Source organism: Hippocampus comes, unplaced genomic scaffold (genome assembly GCF_001891065.2).
Source record: "Hippocampus comes isolate QL1 unplaced genomic scaffold, H_comes_QL1_v1.1 scaffold68, whole genome shotgun sequence".
In the NCBI taxonomy this organism is placed as follows: domain Eukaryota; kingdom Metazoa; phylum Chordata; class Actinopteri; order Syngnathiformes; family Syngnathidae; genus Hippocampus; species Hippocampus comes.
In genome coordinates, this window is record NW_017805625.1 from 4,883,411 (window position 1) to 4,905,707 (window position 22,297).

The 22,297-nt window shown below is 43.0% G+C and overlaps 3 protein-coding genes, 1 long non-coding RNA gene and 1 other non-coding gene across 6 annotated transcripts; 2 read left to right on the top strand and 3 right to left on the bottom strand.

The window, feature by feature from the left end:
- Window positions 1–3,186: 3,186 nt before the first annotated feature.
- On the bottom strand, window positions 3,187–6,146 carry gpr61l (G protein-coupled receptor 61-like). Its single transcript, XM_019880955.1, has 2 exons — window positions 6,087–6,146; window positions 3,187–4,900 (listed from the first exon to the last, which is right to left on the bottom strand). The coding sequence occupies exon 2, from the start codon at window positions 4,843–4,845 to the stop codon at window positions 3,538–3,540; it is 1,308 nt and encodes a 435-aa protein (XP_019736514.1). The 5' UTR covers window positions 4,846–4,900; window positions 6,087–6,146; the 3' UTR covers window positions 3,187–3,537.
- On the top strand, window positions 5,464–5,535 carry trnad-guc (transfer RNA aspartic acid (anticodon GUC)). The gene has a single exon. It is a non-coding gene; the product is annotated as a tRNA-Asp (tRNA).
- Window positions 6,147–6,819: 673 nt separating the features above from the next.
- On the bottom strand, window positions 6,820–22,216 carry LOC109522412 (poly [ADP-ribose] polymerase 3-like). Of its 2 annotated transcripts, none has more exons than XM_019880954.1 (10): window positions 22,161–22,216; window positions 11,528–11,732; window positions 11,315–11,440; window positions 10,849–11,028; window positions 10,519–10,657; window positions 9,894–10,117; window positions 9,089–9,328; window positions 8,839–9,016; window positions 8,604–8,747; window positions 6,820–8,159 (listed from the first exon to the last, which is right to left on the bottom strand). In XM_019880954.1, the coding sequence occupies exons 2-10, from the start codon at window positions 11,711–11,713 to the stop codon at window positions 7,990–7,992; spliced, it is 1,587 nt and encodes a 528-aa protein (XP_019736513.1). In that variant the 5' UTR covers window positions 11,714–11,732; window positions 22,161–22,216; the 3' UTR covers window positions 6,820–7,989. The 2 variants fall into 2 exon arrangements, with proteins under 2 accessions (XP_019736513.1, XP_019736511.1); XM_019880952.1 differs by lacking the exon at window positions 22,161–22,216 and adding an exon at window positions 11,999–12,137.
- Window positions 7,604–15,443, top strand: LOC109522414 (uncharacterized). Its single transcript, XR_002169564.1, has 2 exons — window positions 7,604–7,686; window positions 15,262–15,443. It is a non-coding gene; the product is annotated as an uncharacterized LOC109522414 (long non-coding RNA).
- On the bottom strand, window positions 15,562–20,979 carry LOC109522167 (poly [ADP-ribose] polymerase 3-like). Its single transcript, XM_019880479.1, has 9 exons — window positions 20,794–20,979; window positions 20,581–20,706; window positions 20,127–20,294; window positions 19,815–19,953; window positions 19,212–19,435; window positions 17,481–17,720; window positions 17,231–17,408; window positions 16,996–17,139; window positions 15,562–15,731 (listed from the first exon to the last, which is right to left on the bottom strand). Exons 1-9 carry the CDS (start codon window positions 20,977–20,979, stop codon window positions 15,562–15,564), a joined length of 1,575 nt encoding a protein of 524 aa, XP_019736038.1.
- Window positions 22,217–22,297: the final 81 nt, after the last annotated feature.

Here is a 22,297-nt window from a genome sequence, read left to right on the forward strand (position 1 = left end):
ACCTGCGGTGTCAGAATTTTCCTCCAGTTGAGTCATCGGCAACTGATGATTCATGCATGCATAATTTAGTCCACTTGGGGTCAGTAGTGTGCGCCAGATGTAAAAAATGCGCAGAATTGACCAAAGAGAAGAAATCGCTTGCATGAAATCGCTTTCAGATCACATATTGTGAGACATTACTTACTCTGACCTAATCGTACTTCATCAACAGCCGTACAAAGATGTCACGTGACATCTTATAATCGCTTTTTGAAGTACCGGTAATCATAAATGAGAACACAAGCCAGACCGCGACTGGTGGCTGGTCCGGACGAGTTGTGTTTTACGTCACAGAGACAGACAATAAACAATACTCAGGCATATATTCTTTATCCTCATTCAAAGTCTTTCGATAGTCCAGCGTTTACTAAATCACTTGGTAGTCGTTGGTCGGGGGTGACTGCATATACTGCTACTCGTTCGTGTCCAGGAGATGGAGGACAACCGCTGGTGCTTATCACCCAAGTGAAACGTAACACCGTACTGATGCATAGCTCCAGCCTGAGGCGTGCCTTGATTAAGTTCAACATGCCTGTCTCCCATGACAATTCCCGATGCGATGTCTCATTAAGTCTTGTTTGAGAAAGGGCCACCAGCCATCGTCCTTCAGATACGCCATTCTTTTCAAACACAGTTGCTGTGAATGTGGCACTCCTCCTAATTATGGATCAAAAGAATGATACACCATACCGTAAGACATTTTTTAAGGTCATTCAAGTAGTCTGAAAGCTGTGACGGCATTAAAAATAGATGCAAGGAGATGATTTCAAGGGGACACATGGTGGAAAATGCAATTTATTACTTGTATACAAATACTGTAGTTGTGTGTAATAATTCTGAAACTGTAACTATCATCGTAACCTCTTCCAAATGTTGTACTGTACTGACGTCTAGTGGTCAATGAGTAAGTATGCCGCGGCTGAGTTGTTTTCCACCTCAACGTCAAGGTTTGTTTCAATAAAATGCATCGAAAATCTGTTAGATGCTGTTTCGAACAAAGTCCAAGATGAAGAGGCAGGGCAGGGAGGAAGGATTGCTTTCATGATATATGTTGAACTTTCGCTGTCAATTTTGGGATATAATTAACAGTATTTTCAATTTCCTTTGAGTCGTTTTTCATAAACAATACCTCAAAGTCAAAGTAACGGTATTTAAACCTGAAAGTAGGAATTACACAACATTGAGATCCGTAATAAAGTGACAAACGGGAGTGACATCTGCTCTATTGTAATTGCTTCAACGGTTCATTTCAAAAAGTGTAACGCTTTAGATTTCTTTCTGCCCCGCGAGATGGCGATCTCTCTCGTTTTGTCATTTTCAGTTTGTGAGTCATGTCTTTCCGAAGTCAAACGTGACTCCCAAGTTGTTCAGTTCTGTCATTGTTTTGTTTGTTTGCTCATGACTCTGCGGTTTCATCCTTTGATTGGAGGTTGAGTGTTTGACTCCATCTGGTGAATTGAATGCATGCGACCTCACTACAAATTGTTGTAACTCGGAAAGAGATCTTTGCTCGGGCACTGAATGTATATTTTCTGTCCTCGTATTTCCTTAGAAGCTGATAACTAATAGCCTATGGAACACCACGCATCGATGACACGTGTATGGACTAGGGGGGAGAGTTGAGAGTAGAGGGTTAGCATTTCGGGTCAGGAGTTAGTGTAGTTTGACTCGAGAGGATGTTTTGGTCGGCGACGGTGAGATTTACAAAATTTGGTGTGGGTTTGTATTCGGGTTGGGTTTAATGTTTGTCTTGGGGTGATAGTCTGGCCAATGTTTTTCTGTACTGTTGTTGTCGGAATGAAAATCGGGTCAGGATTAGATTGAGTGGTTTTGGTTTGGGTTGGGCTTTGGCAGTCGGGATTATGGGTTAGTTTGGGGTTTAGGTTTGGGATTCAGTGTTAGATCTGGGGTTCTAGGTTGTAATTGGGATTACGGTTAATGTTAGGCACTCGGTTTAAGGCTCGGGATTATGGCTCGGGTCCAGGGTTAGGATTAGGTCAGATGATTGGAAGTTAAAATCAAATCAATAAATCACAACTCAAAATTGGGGGAACACATCTCACCATGTTGTGGTTCTCGTGAAAAAGACAACCTTGCACTAAAGGTTTGTAGCTCTTCGTTAGGAACCAGGCGGCCCTTTGGTCGACTGGTTAGCGCGTCGGCCTCACGGTGCAGAGGCGGAGGCTTCGATTCCGGCTTTGCCCTTCCTATGTGGCATTTGCATGTTCTCCCCATGCCTGCGTGGGTTTTCTCCGGGTACTCCGGTTTCCTCCCACATTTCAGAAACATGCATGGCATGTTAATGGAACACTCTAATTTTTTCCAAGCTGTGAGTGTGAGCGTGGATGGTCCTTCGTCTATGTGTGCCCTGTGATTGGTTGGCAACCAGTTCAGGGTGTGCCCCGCCCACTGCCCAGAGACTGCTGGGATAAACTCCAGCATGCCCCGCGACCCTTGTGAGGTTAAGCAAATCAGAAAATGAATGGATGGATGAGTTAAGAGAAGATCATATCTTTGACATCATTTTCTGTGAACACGGCACTCTGTCTTCCTTTTATGAAAGGCTAATACAAACAATGGCGGCCATAAAATAGCACTTTGTTGGCACTCTAAGAGCATTATCAATGTCCTGTAATGATTCCATTATATATTCACCATCGCTCCCTCCCTGTACACATGACAATTATATAATAAACCTGATTCTTTCCTGCCGCCGCGTAGCCCATTTTCAGACTGATGAAGACTATCAGAATATCTAGGGTGCTCCTCGTCACGCATGCAGACACAGAATAGGTAGACACAACGTGATCAAAAGCTTACATCCAACCCAAAGGTCCTTGTTGCTATGTGAGTCACCGGCTCACTCAATTGTCATGACGACCAAGGTAGGTGACATTTAGCATATCTGTTTCACACAGGAACTCGGAGGTTTTGTCCCTCAGATTCATGAGTGTTCCTCACACTCCGGAGCTCACTTATGTTTGCGCTGCGCGATGAGACCATTTATTGATATGTGGGAGTCGCGCTATGCTACTGCTTCTTATCAAGTTACAGTACACCGTTGCCAGGCAACATTAGCACCCAGTACTTTACGAAGCTCCCTTCATAATAACTCTTCAATGAATGATATGGACATAGGGGGGTGGGCACGTCTATTTGGGTCGAAATCCGTATGAATAATCTCATAAATGTTATCGTATTTTTGGAGTACTTAGTCTTGGGTTCCGGTATCTTTTCCGGTTTGGGGCAATGTGGTGAGCAGGGTAGAGCCGTGCTGATAATGTCCGTTGGAAACGCGACACAAGCGCTAGATGCCCCACCATTCTTTCAAAGGAGTTGGGGGGGAAGGAACAAAGTTTATCACAACCATGAAATAGTTTGTTACAGCCAAAGCACCTTGACTAAAAGTGAAAGATCACCCGGGATGTAGTACTGCAATTAAACAACAAAAGGTAGACTTAAGAATAAGAGAAAATGTTCCATCCATAAATTAGAATGTCAATCGAATGTGGTCTTAGCGTGATCTTCAGGTACTTGTCCAGGGATCTTAACCCTGTGGTCCATAGTGTTTCTGGGACTGGCATTGGGACAGCTGGAGCGGGTTTCGGCTGTGCTGCCGGTTCTCTGGATGAACTGGAGGAAGTTCTCCTGCAAGGAGCCCTCGTGGCTGGAAACACCAAAATCCACAGGCTGGGTTAGGCAGCAGCGACGAAACTTAACCAGCTCCTCCCTGATCTGCCTGTTGAGCAAACCGTAGAAGAACGGGTTCACCGCAAATGAGGAGAAGGCGAGCCAGTTGACCGCCTCCTCTAAGTCTCCCGGGCTGCGCATGGAGCCGGTCAGAGACATTTGCAAGTGGAAGATGAAATAGGGCAGCCAGCAAATCAAGAACTGACCCACAATGAATACTAAGGTGAGGGCCGCTTTGCCCCCGCTGAACGCCCTCTCCGGGGAAAGTCTCCGCGGTAGAGAACGGTTGGTGTTGATTATGGTGGTCCGGCTGCTGATCGAGTCAGTCCGACTCTTATCCGGGTTTGCGGCGGCCCACGTTGAGAGGGCGGGGACTTGTTGCAGGGCAGCCGAACGAGCGACCTTGTACACGGCGCAGTAAACGGTAAAGATGATCACTGAAGGAACCAGGAAACAGAGAACACTGTAGAGCACGGCAAATATTCCCCTGAGGCGGCTATGGCTCGCATGGAGAGAGCAATGAGCTGCAGCAATTGAACTTTGGTTGCCGTACGCCGGCCATCCAAACAGCGTGAACAAAGCCAAGAGAAGCGATTTGACCCAGATAAGAAGCATGACACCCATCGCTAAATTGATGGTCATCTTGACTTCATACCGCATTGGGTGCACAATGTAGAAGTATCGCTCCACGCTGATGGCCGTGACAGTGAGAATCGATAAACAGATAAGAAACACATTGAGGAAGAGGTAAACCTGACACTCGAGAACGGTGAACACCACGGTACCGAAAAAGGGCGAGCTGGATATGATCCCCAGGGGCATGAGGAGAACGGCACACAGCAGGTCCACGGCGCAAAGGTGGCACACGAAAGCGAATCTCTTGAGGTGTGGGGCCCGAGCAATGGCCACCATCACTCCGACGTTGGCCAGCAAAGCGATAAGGTTCAGCGTCACCATGCAGAACAAGCCAAGAAGGTCTTTGAGCTGCGACTGGGAGCTTGTGACCACGCCCACATCGGAAGGAACTGTTGGATGTTGCTCCCATGGGACGGTTGTAAGATTTGTCACCGGACGATTTGAGACAGAGGAAATCATGGGATCAAACTTCTCAGCCATTACTCTTCCATGACTTGATCCCTTCGTATTGGGGACGTCTTTTTGCCGAGATGTCCTGAGATCAGCAGAGAGAGATAGTTAATATCACAATCGACAGACTTCACTGGCTACACAAGAGCTCCATTTGTGATTTTTTTTTTTCTCGCTAATCACGTTCAGGGCCAAAGGAAGCTGGAACCTGGAGTGCTAAAAGTCGGGACGGCACACTGGATTTGGTCCCCAGTCAATTATACACATAGACAAAGAGCATTCAAGCACATGTCCACGAACTAGGTGGGAATCGATTCCAAAAGTTAAGTGTTTATCGCTATTCTGAGCGACTTGCAAGGTCTGATGTGAAGATTCTGTACGTAGAAAGGACTTAAGTAGTTTGAGTTAAAAGTTCAGATTTCCTCAACGTGTAGTGTATCTGAAGCCTTTCCGAAATCGGTGTCAGGTCAAATCATTGCACTCCAGCCCTGCACGTGGCAGTCTGTGCTTCTGACGAAGTGGGTGCCATTCGCCGCAGCTTTTTTTTTTCCAATAAGAATGAAGACTAAGATACGTCATTGCTTGAATTGATGCATAGCAAAAATGTAACCATTTCTTATAATTATTAGTTAACACTTAGCTCAACACTCCTCGTTAGTATAGTGGACAGTATCTCCGCCTGTCACGCGGAAGACCGGGGTTCGATTCCCCGACGGGGAGGCTAAACTTTTTGCTAATTTATCGTTTGTGAGACAAATAAAGGTTTTTCTTCTTCTTCAAATCCGTAACAAACTGTAAACTGTCCTGTACTGTCTATATTGTGGGTGTATATTGCAGTGATATATCACTACATGTACAGTATATCCATTTCTAAATCGTAACTGCAATGGATTTTATTGAGAATAGTTTCGACTGCATCGCCTCTCTGATGCAGCCACTTAAATTCCCCGTACAGCAAAATTTAACACGCCACAGAAGAGTTGATAAGGCTATTTATTGTGAGGACAACATCTGCGTCTGAGCTATTATAAATAAGTCGGTGATACTGTATAAGAAAAGGCAACCACTTCTTAGCGTATATAAAATGAACACATACATTATTATGCTGTTTATGTTCTGTTACAAAGTGCTCGTCACGTTTATCATAATAATAAAAAAACGGTAGCTTATTCCACAATGTTTTAAGATAGGCATTTGAAATACATCATTTGGCTTTATGAAGTTAATCGTATGTCATTTCTATTGTTAATATCGTTTGAAAATATACCCACCCATGATTTTCCGTGTGTTCTTCAATTCAGAATTCTGAGTCGTCAAATATTGGAATTGCATACATGGTTCCACGGGACAGGACAAGACAATCAAGCTCGACCGTTCCTTGTGAAACAAACTGATCCGGCAGCCTCCTAGCTGAAGACCCTTGCGCTTGCATCTCTCTGTCCCGACGCAACAGGTTGATTTCTCTCAGACGGCCTCTGGAGGTCCAGACCTTTGTAGGTGTGTATTTCCAATTAAACAACATCTGATCTCGAACTTCATTATGACCGTCGCTTTATGATATTCCTCTATTTCAGATGAAAAACGATGCCTTGTCCCTCTTCTCTGCCGTGCTCCTGGAGGGCTGCCATTCATGACTCGTGCTGTGTATGGCACGGACTGTCACACATTGTATTTAGTGTGTGTGCGTGTGTGTGTCCAGTTTCCCCCCTCTCTTCTTTCACAGTGACACACACTTCACTGTCCCCAGTCAAGCTCAGTCTTCCCTTGGGTCCTACTTCCCACCAACTTTATACAAATTTGATCTTTTTTTTTTTTTTTTAATTTTTCATAAATCGAAACCAGTGGTAAGTCCTCACGTCGTTATGCCATTTTGACAAATTCGTGAGCAATATAAAAGTGTTGACAATGGCTTGCTCTTTGTGACGATGCATCAATTGCATTTCATATCCGTCTCTCATTGATAGTCATGAGGTAAGAATTCAAACGAATCACAAGCAGTAGTTAAGAGACATACATTTATTGGTTCTAGCATATAGTGCAAATCACATCACAGCGTAATTGGTCATTCGACGAACACCACGCGGTGCTACAGGAACCTCCAAAGTCGAACACAATCCGTTCTGTGACACTGGTTGACCAAAACCAGTATCAAAACATTGTTTCCCACGGGAAATTATCGAAAGTGAATTCATTCCATCCAGGCTTGAACTGCCTGCCATTCCAAAGGATTAGGAACTTAACACTATAACGCTTTATTTAGCATTGGGACATTCTTCACTCTCATACCAGCAAATTAAAACAATTGAAGTAAAACTACTGACGACGCCAGACAACACAAAATGGAATCTAATGGGTAGCAAAAATTTTTGGCAAGCTTCTCTGGTCGTTCTCAAGTCATGAGCCAAACTTCCAGCGACATGCTATTTACATTAGCATGTTTTTGGTGAAATACATTTATATATACGATTAAGATGATAGAACTTAATTCTAGCAGAAAATTCGGTTTGAACTCCAATTTCTAATCACGTTTGCGGTGTGTTCAACTTTGTAGGTTCCACCGTATCAAGGCAAGGAATCTATTTCCAACTTCGATATTGCTTTGCATAACAGAAGCACTTCCTGGGCATTTATTTATATTTTTTTAGCAGCTCAAAAATATTGACAGTGCTTTATGATTAGAGTAAAATTGCACTTTCTACCGAGTCCTCCAGTCAACACTTAATTATACAATGACAGAAGAATTTAATTATTCTAATCTATAGAATAATTGAGTACATTTTCAAGATTGCCAGTCAGAAATGCTTCACAGGCAGAATGCACATCAAGCAATGCATTAGAAAGCATAAGCGGATATCACTCGATTATTTAAAAGTGTCGATCATGATTACCTGCAGTCACCGGTCATAACATTAGGTACACCTGCGTCATTCATTAACAGAGAGGCAAAACAAGGTACGATTCATACTTCTATGTTTCATCAAGCAAAGGATTCGTCAATGGAGCGAGTGCATGTCTGAGTATTAAAGTGCAATCCTTCACACTCATTAACTGTAGATTAACAGCACGGAAGGTGCGAACAAAGAAAATTGTGAGAGAGGAAACAAAAAAAAAAAAAGCAATGCCCGACATAACGTGGCACACCTTCTGTTTTTAAAGAAATGCCTTTCCCTGCTGTTACATTTTCAGCTCAAGCAGGTAGCGCAGGCGACACTGACTCTCTTTGTAGATGAGATATTCGCTGTTGCTGAAGCGGCTCTCAGAGTACTGAGACTGCGTGATAGGCTTACCCTGTGGGACGGCCACCTCCTTGCCGTCCAGGGTGATGAAGATGTCTTTGGACGGATCTGAAAACACAAATCGCTTGATAGAAATGAGTGAGTTTTGGGGTTGAATTAAATATTATTCCTCCTCATGGATGTACCAGGATTGTAAACATTTTTAGAGATTTCACAACAATATGAAAGTTCCAATTTCGGAATCAGAAAAGAAACATGTTTTGGGATAAATGACTCACAAATGCAAACGGCTGAGGTGTCGTGACTTCAAGACATAAAAGGCAAATAAAAAATCCAAAGTTGATGTTAATTTTGGCGTCGAGTTTTCATTTGCCCGCACGCGGCATAATTTACTCAAAGTGCATGAGCGTACAATTCCCTAATCGTAAATGGGACTGTTTTTGTGAAATCTCACAGCGTCGACATTAATGACTTGAGCGTGGACGACCAACTATGTGAAGTCGTTCAACCACGAGCTGCCACGACACAGGCGTGATCAAACTTGAGAAGTACCTGGTTCCACTTGACCTCGTGCAACTACAGAATCGTATCCAGCAGGCGCCTTTTTCAAAGAAGAGTTGTCTGTGGTGATGGTGTGTTCTCTGCCGAGGGCCACTTCACTCAAAAACATCACGCCGGTATTTTTCGACATGTGCACTAAAAATGAGAATGACAGCCATTTTTTTTTATTTGGTCATTGTTACCACCATTTCAGATGTGTGACTAGTCCATATTTATTTGGCCTTACCGTAACATGCAGACTTATAGTTTTCGGATGCAAAATAGATACCGCGACCAACACGGCCCCCCGAATGGGGCATTATCCTCAGGCCGCTCTTCAGTATAGCAGCCACGACGGCGATGTTAGTGCCATGCCACAGCAGACGGCGGTTCTCCAGGTCGTCATGCTTTTGAAATCGAGCCCCCTGCGATTGTGCAGTGATTCACTCTTACCGTCATTCCTTTGGATAAAGAGCAAAATACAGCCGAGATCCTACCTCAGTGTCTCTGTCGACTTCCCATATGTTGACAATTTTGGGCTTCTGATAGCCCTGCGTTTGCTTTAGGTATGTGTCGATTATCTTGAACGTTTCTGTGCTTTTATCCAACAGCGAGAGTTTGCACTTGAGAGAACTGTAGTCCTGGTCAAGCGGGTCGGGGACAGTCTCGATCATCTCTTTCTGTGCCTTCTCTGTCTCTGATTTCAGAGTCTGAGCGAGCTCAATATCAGCAAGCACCTACAGGAGCATTCGACAATTCAGCGGGGGAAAATCATCTGAAAGACGAACTGCTAGGTATTTTTTAAAAGACCGTATTTTCCACACTAAAAGGCGTACTGGATTATGAGGCGCACCTTCAATGAATGGCCTATTTTGTCATTTTTTTTAATAGATTGGGCGCACCGCATTATAAAACGCAATCTACAATGCATCCACTAGAAGGAGCTACGCTCAAGGAAATGCCAACAGAACGATCAGATGTCAGTAAAACTTATTTAATAAAGCAGCGACACGGTTCACTTAGCCAACAGCAAGTTATAACATTGACTCATTAACGTTGAACTCTCTTGCCGCTGCTCTATTTCCATGTTGAACTGCAAAACCGATCGCCTTAAGTTTGAACTCTGCGTTGTAAGCTCGTCTCTAGCAAGGAGCCATTTTGGGGCTCGACATAGTACCGAATAGGCATACACGAGGCGCATTGGATTTTAAGGCGCACTGTGAGCTTGTAAGAAAATGGAAGGCTTTTAGGTGTGCCTTTTAGTGTGGAAAATACGGTAATAATGAAGAAAGAAAAAATTACCATCAGCATCTCTTTCTTTTTTTCCACAATGTTGTTGTTGTCAATGGTTGGTGGTCTGGTGCGACCGAAGTTATGCGGGATTGTTGTAAAAAACTTGGAGGAAAGTTCTTCAAGACGTGGCCTCCTGCTCTTTTGAGTCAAGGCTGCTTCAATTTCTTCCAGCACCTCGAAGCCCTTTGCAATTTGCAACTTGCTGAGCTTACCCAAAGGCATCTTCTTGACGTCTATCTCAACAAACACAAAGTCCAGACGTTGAAATGATTTCAAGGTTGCATTGCCCTGTTCGAAAACGTTGTGGCATTCCCAAATTTGCAAATGACAAACATTTCTTGTTTCGATTCAATTGCAAATGTTCTATATCTGTTGGACTTGCGACCAGTGCAAATTTCACGAAACCTTGCTGTGGGGACAAGACTTAAAAAAAAAAAAAAACTGTGAAAGGTTGGCAAAAAAGCTGTGAAAGGTTGGCAAATAATGGAAGATGGGTGGGAGGTAAAATCAGACTTTGCAGTTTACGGTCAGTCATAGAAATGTTCCACTGAGTGGCTCACTCATGTGTCTACTTTGAGAAACGATTAGAGTGCCTGAACCAGTCCATGCTGAAAAGGCACTGAGTCACACCCACCTAAGTTCATACATTCCATTGCCTCCTTGAACATATCATTGCTGAAAATGAGCTGGATGAGCGCCTGTGTAGCTTTGTCCAGGGTGCAAGGTAGGACGTTTTTAGTGACCTTGACAGCCGTTCCATCGACACTGTCCACCTAACAAATAGGGGGAAAAAAACAACAGTCAGATTTTGCTGATAATCGATGTAGTTTAAAAATGTTTCCGAGAAGGCCATTGTCAGGGCTCCGTGACATCGAGTTTCCCTGTTTCATAGTCAGCCCACCTTGCATCTTTGAAAAACAAAAAACCAAAAACAAAAAAAACAAACAAACAAAAAAAATATTACCTTGACCTCTGCATCCTGTTCTCCATCCACCTCAATCAAAGTGTACTTCCCAGAGTGAGACACAAAATTCATGCGATCACTCCAGTTGTTCTTGGTCTTGTCCTTAAACTTTTTTTCAAAGTCCTTCACGGCACTCTCAACGTCTGAAAACGTATTCAGTTTGGATTGACCCACCTCACCCTGAAGTTGGATGAAAAAGGAATCGGGTATCAGCTAATATATCAAATAATAAGCGAAAAAAATGCAATTCGATGATTTTCCATGATAGCTCAGCAGTACCGATCTAATGCAGGGGTGCCCAAATCGTCCTCAAAAGCCCCTATCCAGCCTGTTTTAGATGATTCAAATGATCAGTACATCAACAAGCTTTGCAGAGAAGGAGACATCTAAAACAGGCTGGATTGGGGCTCTTGAAGACCGGACTCAGGCACCCCTGAACTAGCGCGTATACATTCATGTAACTTACCACTCTGCCCCATCTGTTCCATGAATAGTACTTATTGGCAGCTTTAATGACTTGAATAACATAAAACTTATTATTGTTGTATCCAATATTCGTCTGATTGAGCATACAGTCATAGTCTTCGTACACCTGGAGGAAAACAATAGAGTACAGTATTTGTTACTTAGTTATGACTGCATCTTAACGACTGACTGGGCCTGGACATGAGTAGCTAACCTCTCCTTTGCTTGACAGTGAGCAGTGTTCGTCCACCTTCTTCTTTCCTTTGGTTTGTGGCCCTGCAGCCAGAAGAGCCTCTTTGGTCGAGGTGAATGCATCTTTGGGCTTCGGTAGCTCGGGTTCTGCCTTGATCTTCTTGCCGCCCGCTTTGGTAGCAGAAGCAGACCGTCTCTTTGGTGCCATGATGATCCTCTTCGAGTAGCTGAGTGGACAAACACAGCTGCTATGTTGCTAAAGAAGCCGCGGTGTCCGGACATGTTCAGTGACAGTGCGTGTAACGTGCAACGAGATATTTTTCTTTAATCGTCCCTATGGTAATGAGCGAAAGATGTGTGGAAATGACACTGTTTCAAAACGAATCTGCGTCGCCATGAAAATGTTCCGAACGCGCCTTTTGTCACACGCGAATAAAGGCGTGTTGTTAGAGATGATGACACACACACATATAAAAACAAACAAGCAACTCACAGTCAGTGCACAGTCTTGAAGGTCTGACTTCGGAATTTCGGGAAGTTTTCCTTGTGTTGGTGTGTCAGGAAGAGGCGGAGCTCGACTTTCAGTCTTTCTTCCTCCATGCTGTTGTCAGTGACGGGAATCAGCCACCATGGGCCCACAACCGAGCTAAAATGTCGGCCTGCACCGCCACCTAGCGAGCAACTGAGGGAGTGTCCTCTACATTTGAAGACATTTCAACACATTTAAGTCGAAATTGGATTTGCGATAAATAATTTATAATTCCAGTCAGATGACTCTTCATCCCACGGTTTGACCTCTATACAAATATGGACCCAATGTTTTCCTACTTTTTATTTGCTAAAATGCTTGTATTTTTCAGTAGAAATGAACTTTCCCCGCCGATATTTGTTTCTATAATGCCCATATTTTCGTTGTGGCCCTTAACATCTTGAAAAATAATGACATTTTTCAAGGCTAAGCTGTTTGCTAATTTCTCCATTGTGAGACAAATCAAGGTTTTTCTTCTTCTTCAAATCCGTAACAAAATGTAACTGTCCTGTACTGTCTATATTGTGGGTCTATATTGCAGTCATATATCACTACATGTACAGTATATCCATTTCTAGATCGTAACTGCAATGCATTTTATTGAGAATAGTTTCGACTGCATCGTCTCTCTGATGGAGCCGCTTAAATTCCCCGTACAGCAACATTGACCACGCCACAGAAGAGTGTTGATCAGGCTATTTATTGCGAGGACAACGATCTGCGTCTGAGCTATTATAAACCAGTCAGTCATAAAAGGCAAGGCATCCACTTCTTAGCGTGTATAAATTGAACAATAAATTATGATGTTTATATTCTGTTGCAACTGCTAGTCACATTTATCATCATAAAAAAAAACGGTACCTTATAACACAATGTTTTAAGCTCGGCATTTGAAATACTGCACATCATTTGGATTTACAAAGTTAATCGTATGTCATTTCTATTGTTAATATCGTTTGAAAAATTACCTCCCCATGATGTTCCTTGTGTTCTTCAAATCAGAAAAAGATTATTTAGAATCCTGAGGCGTCAAATATTGGAATTGTACACATGATTCCACAGGACAAGACAAGACAATCAAGCTCGACTGTTCCTTGTGGAACATAAACTGATCGGCAGCCTCCTAGCTGAAGAACCTTGCGCTTGCATCTCTCTGTCCCGACGCAACAGGTTGATTTCTCTCAGACGGCCTCTGGAGGTCCAAACCTTTATAGGTGTGTATTTCCAATGAAACAGCATCTGATCTCGAACTTCATTATGGCTGTCGATTTATGATGTTCCTCTATTTCAGATGAAAAAACTATGCCTTGTCCCTCTTCTCTGCCGTGCTCCCGGAGGGCTGCCATTCATGACTCGCGCTGTGTTTTGCACGGACTGTGACACATTGTATTTGGTGTGTGCGTCTGTGTGTGTGTCTCCAGTTTCCCCCCTTTTCTCTCACAGTGACACGCGCTCCACTGTCCCCAGTCAAGCTCAGTCTTCCCTTGGGTCCGACTTCCCACCGACTTTTTATATATTTAATCCTTTTTTTAACTTTTTCATAAAACAAAACGAGTGGTCAGTCCCCACATCGGTCTGTCATTTTGACAAATAGTCAATAGTTTGAGACATACATTTATTGGTTCGAGCAAATAGTGCAAATCACATCACAGCGTAATTGGTCATTCGACGAACACCACGCGGTGCTACAGGAACCTCCAAAGTCGAACACGATCCGTTCTGTGACACTGGTTGACCAAAACCAGGATCAAAACATTGTTTCCCACGAGAAATTATCGAAAGTGAATTCATTCCATCCAGGCTCGAACTGCCTGCCATTCCAAACGATTAGGAACTTCACATATAATGCTTTATTGTGCATTGGGACATTCTTCACTCTCATACTAGCTAATTAAAACAATTGAAATAAAACTACTGACAACACAAAATGGAGCCTAATGGCCAAAAATTTGGGCAAACTTCTCTGACCATTCTCAAGTCATGAGCCATACTTCCAGCTACATGCTATTTACATTAGCATGTTTTTGGTGAAATACATTTACACAATACAATACACCCTGATTTATATAGCGCTTTCACAACAGCGGCGCTGTAACAAAGTGCTTAACAAAACAGTTAACATTAAGTGAAATAATAAACACAACACAAAACATAAAACATGTGCATCCCAACCACTTTTCCCTCACACGCTTTGTTGTTTGAAGCAGTTTATATACGATTAAGATGATAGAACTTAATTCTAGCAGAAAATTCGGTTTGAACTCCCAATTTCTAATCAAGTTTGGGCGGTGTTCAACTTTGTAGGTTCCACCGTAATCAAGGCAAGGAATCTATTTCCAATTTCGATATTGCTTTGCATAACAAAAGCACTTCCTGGGCATTTATTTATATATATTTTTAGCAGCTCAAAAATTGACAGTGCTTTATGATTAGGCATAGAAAAAAAAGGAGTGTTTCCGGTAACCCGACTGACCGAGAATTTCGACGCTGAAAAAAAACTTTACGGTCGGCCCTCGACATTTTTGTGTCGAGGGTTTACATCGGCGCAAACTCTCGCGATATTCACGTTGAGCGCGTGCGTTGTTTGCCCCGTCGTCTGTCTATCTACAACATTGAAACATGGCGGCGGCCGCGATCTCCGACGACAGTTTAAACCGCGTTTTCTGTGTTGCGGACAGTCGCATGCTCGCACCGTAATGTTAAGAAAATAGCATCCATTGATGTATCGAAAAAATTCTGCGAACTATTTGATGAACACTACGGGCCGAGTAAAAACCGAGGGCGGAGGAGGACGGCGGCGGAGGCGCGCCCCGGCCCCCCGAGTCCGGAGCAGGGAGAAAACTAAAAAGGTGGCGGCGGCGCCGGCCGCCGAGTGGCGGGTTCAATGTCTTCTTGTTTTAAGTTTTATGGTTATTTTGTTTACATTTTTGATGGAAAAAAAAAAGATGAAAAAAAAAACTTTGTCAGACCTAACGACCCAATGCTGAAATTTCATGTTACCGGAAACACACTATTTTTTTTGTTTGACCTTAGTAATAAAATTGCACATTTTACCGAGTCTTCCAGTCAACACTTAATTATATAATGACAGAAGAATTTAATTATTCTAATCTATAGAATAATTGAGTCCATTTTCAAGATTGCCAGTCAGAAATGCTTCACAGAAAGAATGCACATCAAGCAATGCATTAGAAAGCATAAGCGGATGTCACTCGATTATTTAAAAGTGTCGATCATGATTACCTGCAGTCACCGGTCATAACATTAGGTACACCTGCGTCATTCATTAACAGAGGCAAAACAAGGTACAATTCATACTTCTATGTTTCATCAAGCAAAGGATTCGTCAATGGAGCGAGTGCATGTCTGAGTATTAAAGTGCAATCCTTCACACTCATTAACTGTAGATTAACAGCACGGAAGGTGCGAACAAAGAAAATTGTGAGAGAGGAAACAAAAAAAAAAAAAGCAATGCCCGACATAACGTGGCACACCTTCTGTTTTTAAAGAAATGCCTTTCCCTGCTGTTACATTTTCAGCTCAAGCAGGTAGCGCAGGCGACACTGACTCTCTTTGTAGATGAGATATTCGCTGTTGCTGAAGCAGCTCTCAGAGTACTGAGACTGCGTGATAGGCTTACCCTGTGGGACGGCCACCTCCTTGCCGTCCAGGGTGATGAAGATGTCTTTGGACGGATCTGAAAACACAAATCGCTTGATAGAAATGAGTGAGTTTTGGGGTTGAATTAAATACAGTAAATATTCTCTAGTGCGGACTCATGTTTGCGCTGTCCAATTTGTCCTAATAACAGAAATTCCGCATTTGGGAAATGAGCATGGTACATGTCCTTTATGAACCTGCAAGTATGTTGACAAAAATGCACGTGGAACAACACAATCAATAAAATACAAAAATATACTGTCCAAAAACTTGATATAACAAAAACTGCAATACAGGTGTATCCAAAAAAAAAATCACAACAGTAAAATACGTACAGTATTTAATGTTTATTTTTTTTCTGTCTTTGGAAAAAAATGTGTCTATTTTGGATTGTTTGGTTGGATGCATTCTTTGGTTTATGACAATGTTTGCCTGCGTGTCATACAGTTTTCTTGCTAGTTGCAAGTAACTGTCCCATTGATCACCAATGTCTGGTAATTCTTGTGCATACTGACGGATTTTACTTGCCATTTGGATTGCTTCCTCGCTGGATCATTACAGTTCTTCTACGTTTCGATGCCATGATCTACACGACGTAAGTGAATAAAGTTAAAATCTTTCGCAATTGCAGTCAAACGCACGCCAATAAAAACTCACTTACACGTCGTCGTTTCGAATCTGATGATCGAAAAACGCGAAGTGAAAATGTGTCTCGGTGTCGTCGTTCCGTAGCATCGGGTGGGCGTTGCATGTATTTAAGCTCCCGCGGCATGACGTCTCAATCCGGGTTACGGGTAGTGGAATTTCCGCTTACGTATGTTCCGGTAACATGTAATATCGTAGTCAAAATGTTAATGCACAGGCTTTTGTTCCAGGTGAAGGATATTCCTTTTCATAGAATTCCGGGGATGGGAATATTTACTGTACTATTATTCCTCATGGATGTACCAGGATTGTACACATTTTAGAGATTTCACAACAATGTGAAAGTTCCAATTTTGGAATCAGAATAGAAACATGTTTTGGGATAAATGACTCATAAAAAACGGCCGAGGTGTGGTTTCTTCAAGACATAAAAGGCAAATAAAAAATCAAAAGTTGATGTTCGTTTTGGCGTCGAGTTTGCATTTGCCCGCAAGCGGCATAATTTACTCAAAGTGCATGAGCGTACAATTCCCTAATCGTAAATGGGACTGTTTTTGTGAAATCTCACAGCGTCGACATTAATGACTTGAGCGTGGACGACCAACTATGTGAAGTCGTTCAACCACGAGCTGCCACGACACAGGCTTGAGAAGTACCTGGTTCCACTCGACCTCGTGCAACTACAGAATCGTATCCAGCAGGCGCCTTTTTCAAAGAAGAGTTGTCTGTGGTGATGGTGTGTTCTCTGCCGAGGGCCACTTCACTCAAAAACATCACGCCGGTATTTTTCGACATGTGCACTAAAAATGAGAATGACAGCCATTTTTTTTTATTTGGTCATTGTTACCACCATTTCAGATGTGTGACTAGTCCATATTTATTTGGCCTTACCGTAACATGCAGACACAGAGTTTTCGGATGCAAAATAGATACCGCGTCCAACACGGCCCCCCGAATGGGGCATTATCCTCAGGCCGCTCTTCAGTATAGCAGCCACGACGGCGATGTTAGTGCCATGCCACAGCAGACGGCGGTTCTCCAGGTCGTCATGCTTTTGAAATCGAGCCCCCTGCGATTGTGCAGTGATTCACTCTTACCGTCATTCCTTTGGATAAAGAGCAAAATACAGCCGAGATCCTACCTCAGTTTCTCTGTCGACTTCCCATACGTTGACAATTTTGGGCTTCTGATAGCCCTGTGTTTGCTTTAGGTATTTGTCGATTATCTTGAACGTTTTTGATCTTTTATCCAACAGAGAGAGTTTGCACTTGAGAGAACTGTAGTCCTGGTCAAGCGGGTCGGGGACAGTCTCGATCATCTCTTTCTGTGCCTTCTCTGTCTCTGATTTCAGAGTCTGAGCGAGCTCAATATCAGCAAGCACCTACAGGAGCATTCGACAATTCAGCGGGGGAAAATCATCTGAAAGACGAGCCGCTAGATATTTTTTAAAAGATAAGACCGTATTTTCCACACTAAAAGGCGTACTGGATTATGAGGCGTACCTTCAATGAATGGCCTATTTTGTAATTTTTTTTTTTTTAATAGATTGGACGCACCGCATGATAAGACGCAATCAATAATGCATCCACTAGATCAGGCATCGGCAACACGCGGCTCGCGAGACGCATGTGACTCTTTAGCGCCCCCTCGTGGCTCCCTAGAGCTTTTCCAAAAATGGTTGAAAATGGAAAAAGATGGGAGGGAAATATATTTTTTTGTTTTAATTTTGTAATGCCCTTCAATGTGGTCAAAGGTGCACACAGTCGCTGATGCAGTCTGTTCGCTTTTTAATAAACAAAACGAGGCAGCAATTAAAACACATTCACATGAGCTGCTGTTGGCCACAACTCACGCGCATGCGCTCCACACTCAGACTGACTCCTCAACCTGGTTCGTCGCCTCTCTATGACGTCAATCCCTACTCAACAAACCCAGCCCTCAAATAAACAAATAACAAGAAACAGATATTACGCTATGGTTTCTGTCAAGAGGACATATATGACACAAACATTATTGACGTTTTCTGATGCTTTAAAAATGTGTCGAATAAATATTAAAGCAGTTTTAAACGGGACACATGAGCTACGATAGCCAGCAAGCTGCGAAAGTACGTCCCGTGCCTCATTCTTCTTAGCGGCCGTTCTGGCTGTTGCTCTTTACGGCATGCGTGTGTAAGTGTGTGCGCGTATGCGATAACGGGTCGATCGCGGAAGGTTGGTTGTTCGAAAAGTAGACCTTCCGTCAAAAACGTTTGGGCACCCCTCCTCTACAGGATGAACTGCAGGGGGAAAAAAACTTTCAATCATGAATGCTCGTTGTGTGTTAAGTCATGTTGATGGCAGGCTAATATAGCTCATATACGGTAGATACATACAGCATGTGTTGCCTTCATTATAAGGCTTTAAATTTTTTTTTTTTTTTTTTTGCGGCTCCAGACATATTTGTTTTTTGTTTATTTTGGTCCAATGTGGCTCTTTCAACATTTTGGGTTACCGACCCCTGCACGAGATGGAGCTACGCTCAAGGAAATGCCAACAGAACGATCAGATGTCAAACTTATTTAATAAAGCAGCGACACGGTTCACTTATCCAACAGCAAATGATAACATCGACTCTTTAACGTTGAACTCTCTTGCCGCTGCTCTATTTCTGCGAAACCGATCGCCTTTAAGTTTGAACTCTGCGTTGTAAGCTTGTCTCGAGCAAGTAGCCATTTTGGGGCTCGACAAAGTACCGAATAGGCATACACGAGGCGCATCGGATTTTAAGGGGCACTGTGAGCTTGTAAGAAAATGCAAGGCCTTTAGGGACACCTTTTAGGTGCGCCTTTTCGGGTGGAAAATACGGTAAAAATGAAGAAAGAAAAAATTACCATCAGCATCTCTTTCTTTTTTTCCACAATGTTGTTGTTGTCAATGGTTGGTGGTCTGGTGCGACCGAAGTTATGCGGGATTGTTGTAAAAAACTTGGAGGAAAGTTCTTCAAGACGTGGCCTCCTGCTCTTTTGAGTCAAGGCTGCTTCAATTTCTTCCAGCACCTCGAAGCCCTTTGCAATTTGCAACTTGCTGAGCTTACCCAAAGGCATCTTCTTGACGTCTATCTCAACAAACACAAAGTCCAGACGTTGAAATGATTTCAAGGTTGCATTGCCCTGTTCGAAAACGTTGTGGCATTCCCAAATTTGCAAATGACAAACATTTCTTGTTTCGATTCAATTGCAAATGTTCTATATCTGTTGGACTTGCTACCAGTGCATATTTCACGAAACCTTGCTGTGGGGACAAGACTTAAAAAAAAAAAAAAACTGTGAAAGGTTGGCAAATAATGGAAGATGGGTTGGAGGTAAAATGAAACTTTGCAGTTTACGGTCAGTCATAGAAATGTTCCACTGAGTGGCTCACTCATGTGTCTACTTTGAGAAACGATTAGAGTGCCTGAACCAGTCCATGCTGAAAAGGCACTGAGTCACACCCACCTAAGTTCATACATTCCATTGCCGCCGTGAACATATCATTGCTGAAAATGAGCTCGATGAGCGCCTGTTTAGCTTTGTCCAGGGTGCAAGGTAGGACGTTTTTAGTGACCTTGACAGCCGTTCCATCAACAATGTCCACCTAACAAATTGGGGGGGGGGGGACAACAGTCAGATTTTGCTGATAATCGATGCGGTTTAAAAATGCTTCCGAGAAGGCCATTGTCATGCCTGCGTGACATCGAGTTTCCCTGTTTCATAGTCAGCCCACCTTGCATCTGAAAAAATAAATAAATAAATAAATGAAAATATTACCGTGACCCCTGCATCCACCTCAATCAAAGTGTACTTCCCAGAGTGAGACACAAAATTCATGCGATCACTCCAATTGTTCATGGTGCTGTCCTTGAACTTTTTTTCAAAGTCCTTCACGGCACTCTTAACGTCTGAAAACGTATTCAGATTGGAGTAACCCACGTAACCCTGAAGTTGGATGAAAAAGGAATCAGGTATCAGCTAATATATCAAATAATAAGCGAAAAAAATGCAATTCGATGATTTTCCATGATAGCTCAGCAGTACCGATCTAATGCAGGGGTGCCCAAATCGTCCTCAAAAGCCCCGATCCAGCCTGTTTTAGATGATTCAAATGATCAGTATGTCAACAAGCTTTGCAGAGGAGGAGACATCTAAAACAGGCTGGATTGGGGCTCTCGAAGACCGGACTCAGGCACCCCTGAACTAGCACGTCTACATTCACGTAACTTACCACTCTGCCCCATCTGTCCCATGAATAGTACTTTTTGGCAGCTTTAATGACTTGAATAACATAGAAGTCATTATAGTTGTTTCGAACATTCGTATAATTGAGCATGCAGTCATAGTCTTTGTACACCTGGAGGAAAACAATAGAGTACAGTATTTGTTACTTAGTTATGACTGCATCTTAACGACTGACTGGGCCTGGACATGAGTAGCTAACCTCTCCTTTGCTTGACAGTGAGCAGTGTTCGTCCACCTTCTTCTTTCCTTTGGTTTGTGGCCCTGCAGCCAGAAGAGCCTCTTTGGTCGAGGTGAATGCATCTTTGGGCTTCGGTAGCTCGGGTTCTGCCTTGATCTTCTTGCCGCCCGCTTTGGTAGCAGAAGCAGACCGTCTCTTTGGTGCCATGAAGTAGCTGAGTGGACAAGCACAGCTGCTATGTTGCTCAAGAAGCCGCGATGTCCGGACATGTTCAGTCACAGTGTGTGTAACGTGCAACGAGAGATTTTTCTTTAATCGCTCCTATTGTAATGAGCGAAAGATGTGTGAAAATAACACTGTTTCAAAACGGATCTGCGTTGCCATGAAAATGTTCCGAACGCGCCTTTTGTCACACGCGAATAAAGGCGTGTTGTTAGAGATGGTGACACACTCGTGATGGGAATTCCGGCTCTTTTTAGTGAGCCGCTCGGCTCACTAAAAAGAGCCGACTCTTTCGGCTCCCAAATGGCTCCTGAGTGTTTTTGTTGCTTCAATTAATTTACTACCAAAAATAATGTAAAGTTACGTGTAAAATGAATTCCTAATGTAAAAAATATACAGTATATCAAATATTCATTATTTATATGGCTATATTTATATTCTTCTGAACATACCCAACATGGAGTACAACATGGAGTGCTCCAAAAAATACATTACAAAGTACAAAAACAACGACCGATCTAAAAACAAGGTCAACAAAAAGTTCCAATCTCTGAATGTGTATATTTATCCGCTTTTAACTATTTACAGGTAAACAACATAAATAAGCTTTGATGACCACACACCAAATTATAAATTTAAATTTGACATTGGATATTTTAACCTTGCACAGTCTACACGCTGTCACTATCATTTAAGTTGAAATGAGTCCAAATTTCACTGCGTTTCCAATCCATTTTCTCACCTTTCCACTTTCCACCGTGTTATTTTTTTCTCTGTAGTGCTTTCGAGCTCTCTCTCATCTCCCTGTCTCTCCTGTTCGTGTGCTGCTCACAGTGTGCTGCTGTGTGTCTCTAACTCCTCCCCCTTCTCTTCACTGCAGCGTGTGTGCGTGTGTAACTCTCCCCTCCCTCTTCTACTACAGATCTCGACCAATCACGTGCGGCTTTAACCGAAGGGGGGGAATCAGGAGAAAAAAAAAAGTCGGCTCCTATTAGGAGTGGCTCCCTATTAGGAGCCGGCTCCCGTCGTTCACTTCAAAGAGCCGGCTCCTAGAGCCGGTTCGTTCGCGAACGACACACACACACACACACACACACACACACACACACACACACACACACACACACACACACACACACACACATTAAAACAAACAAGCAACTCACAGTCACTGCACAGTCTTGAAGGTCTGATTTCGGAATTTCGGGAAGTTTTCCTTGTGTTGGTGTTGGACTTTCAAGACTTTCAGGCTTTCTTCCTTTCTTCCTCCATGCTGTTGTCAGTGACGGGAATCAGCCAAAAT

What these genes read in the sequence shown, in the direction of transcription:
- LOC109522412 (XM_019880954.1), bottom strand. Translation starts at nt 11,713, where the DNA reads ATGGCACCAAAGAGACGGTCTGCTTCTGCTACCAAAGCGGGCGGCAAG. An exon ending in AAAAGAAAGAGATGCTGATG is followed by an intron (nt 9,329 to 9,893) that starts GTAATTTTTTCT and finishes ATGCTCCTGTAG; the next exon opens with GTGCTTGCTGATATTGAGCT. An exon ending in ACGAGGTCAAGTGGAACCAG is followed by an intron (nt 8,160 to 8,603) that starts GTACTTCTCAAG and finishes TTGTGTTTTCAG; the next exon opens with ATCCGTCCAAAGACATCTTC.
- gpr61l (XM_019880955.1), bottom strand. Translation starts at nt 4,845, where the DNA reads ATGGCTGAGAAGTTTGATCCCATGATTTCCTCTGTCTCAAATCGTCCG.
- LOC109522167 (XM_019880479.1), bottom strand. Translation starts at nt 20,979, where the DNA reads ATGGCACCAAAGAGACGGTCTGCTTCTGCTACCAAAGCGGGCGGCAAG. An exon ending in CACTGTCAAGCAAAGGAGAG is followed by an intron (nt 20,707 to 20,793) that starts GTTAGCTACTCA and finishes GTTTTCCTCCAG; the next exon opens with GTGTACAAAGACTATGACTG. An exon ending in AAAAGAAAGAGATGCTGATG is followed by an intron (nt 17,721 to 19,211) that starts GTAATTTTTTCT and finishes ATGCTCCTGTAG; the next exon opens with GTGCTTGCTGATATTGAGCT.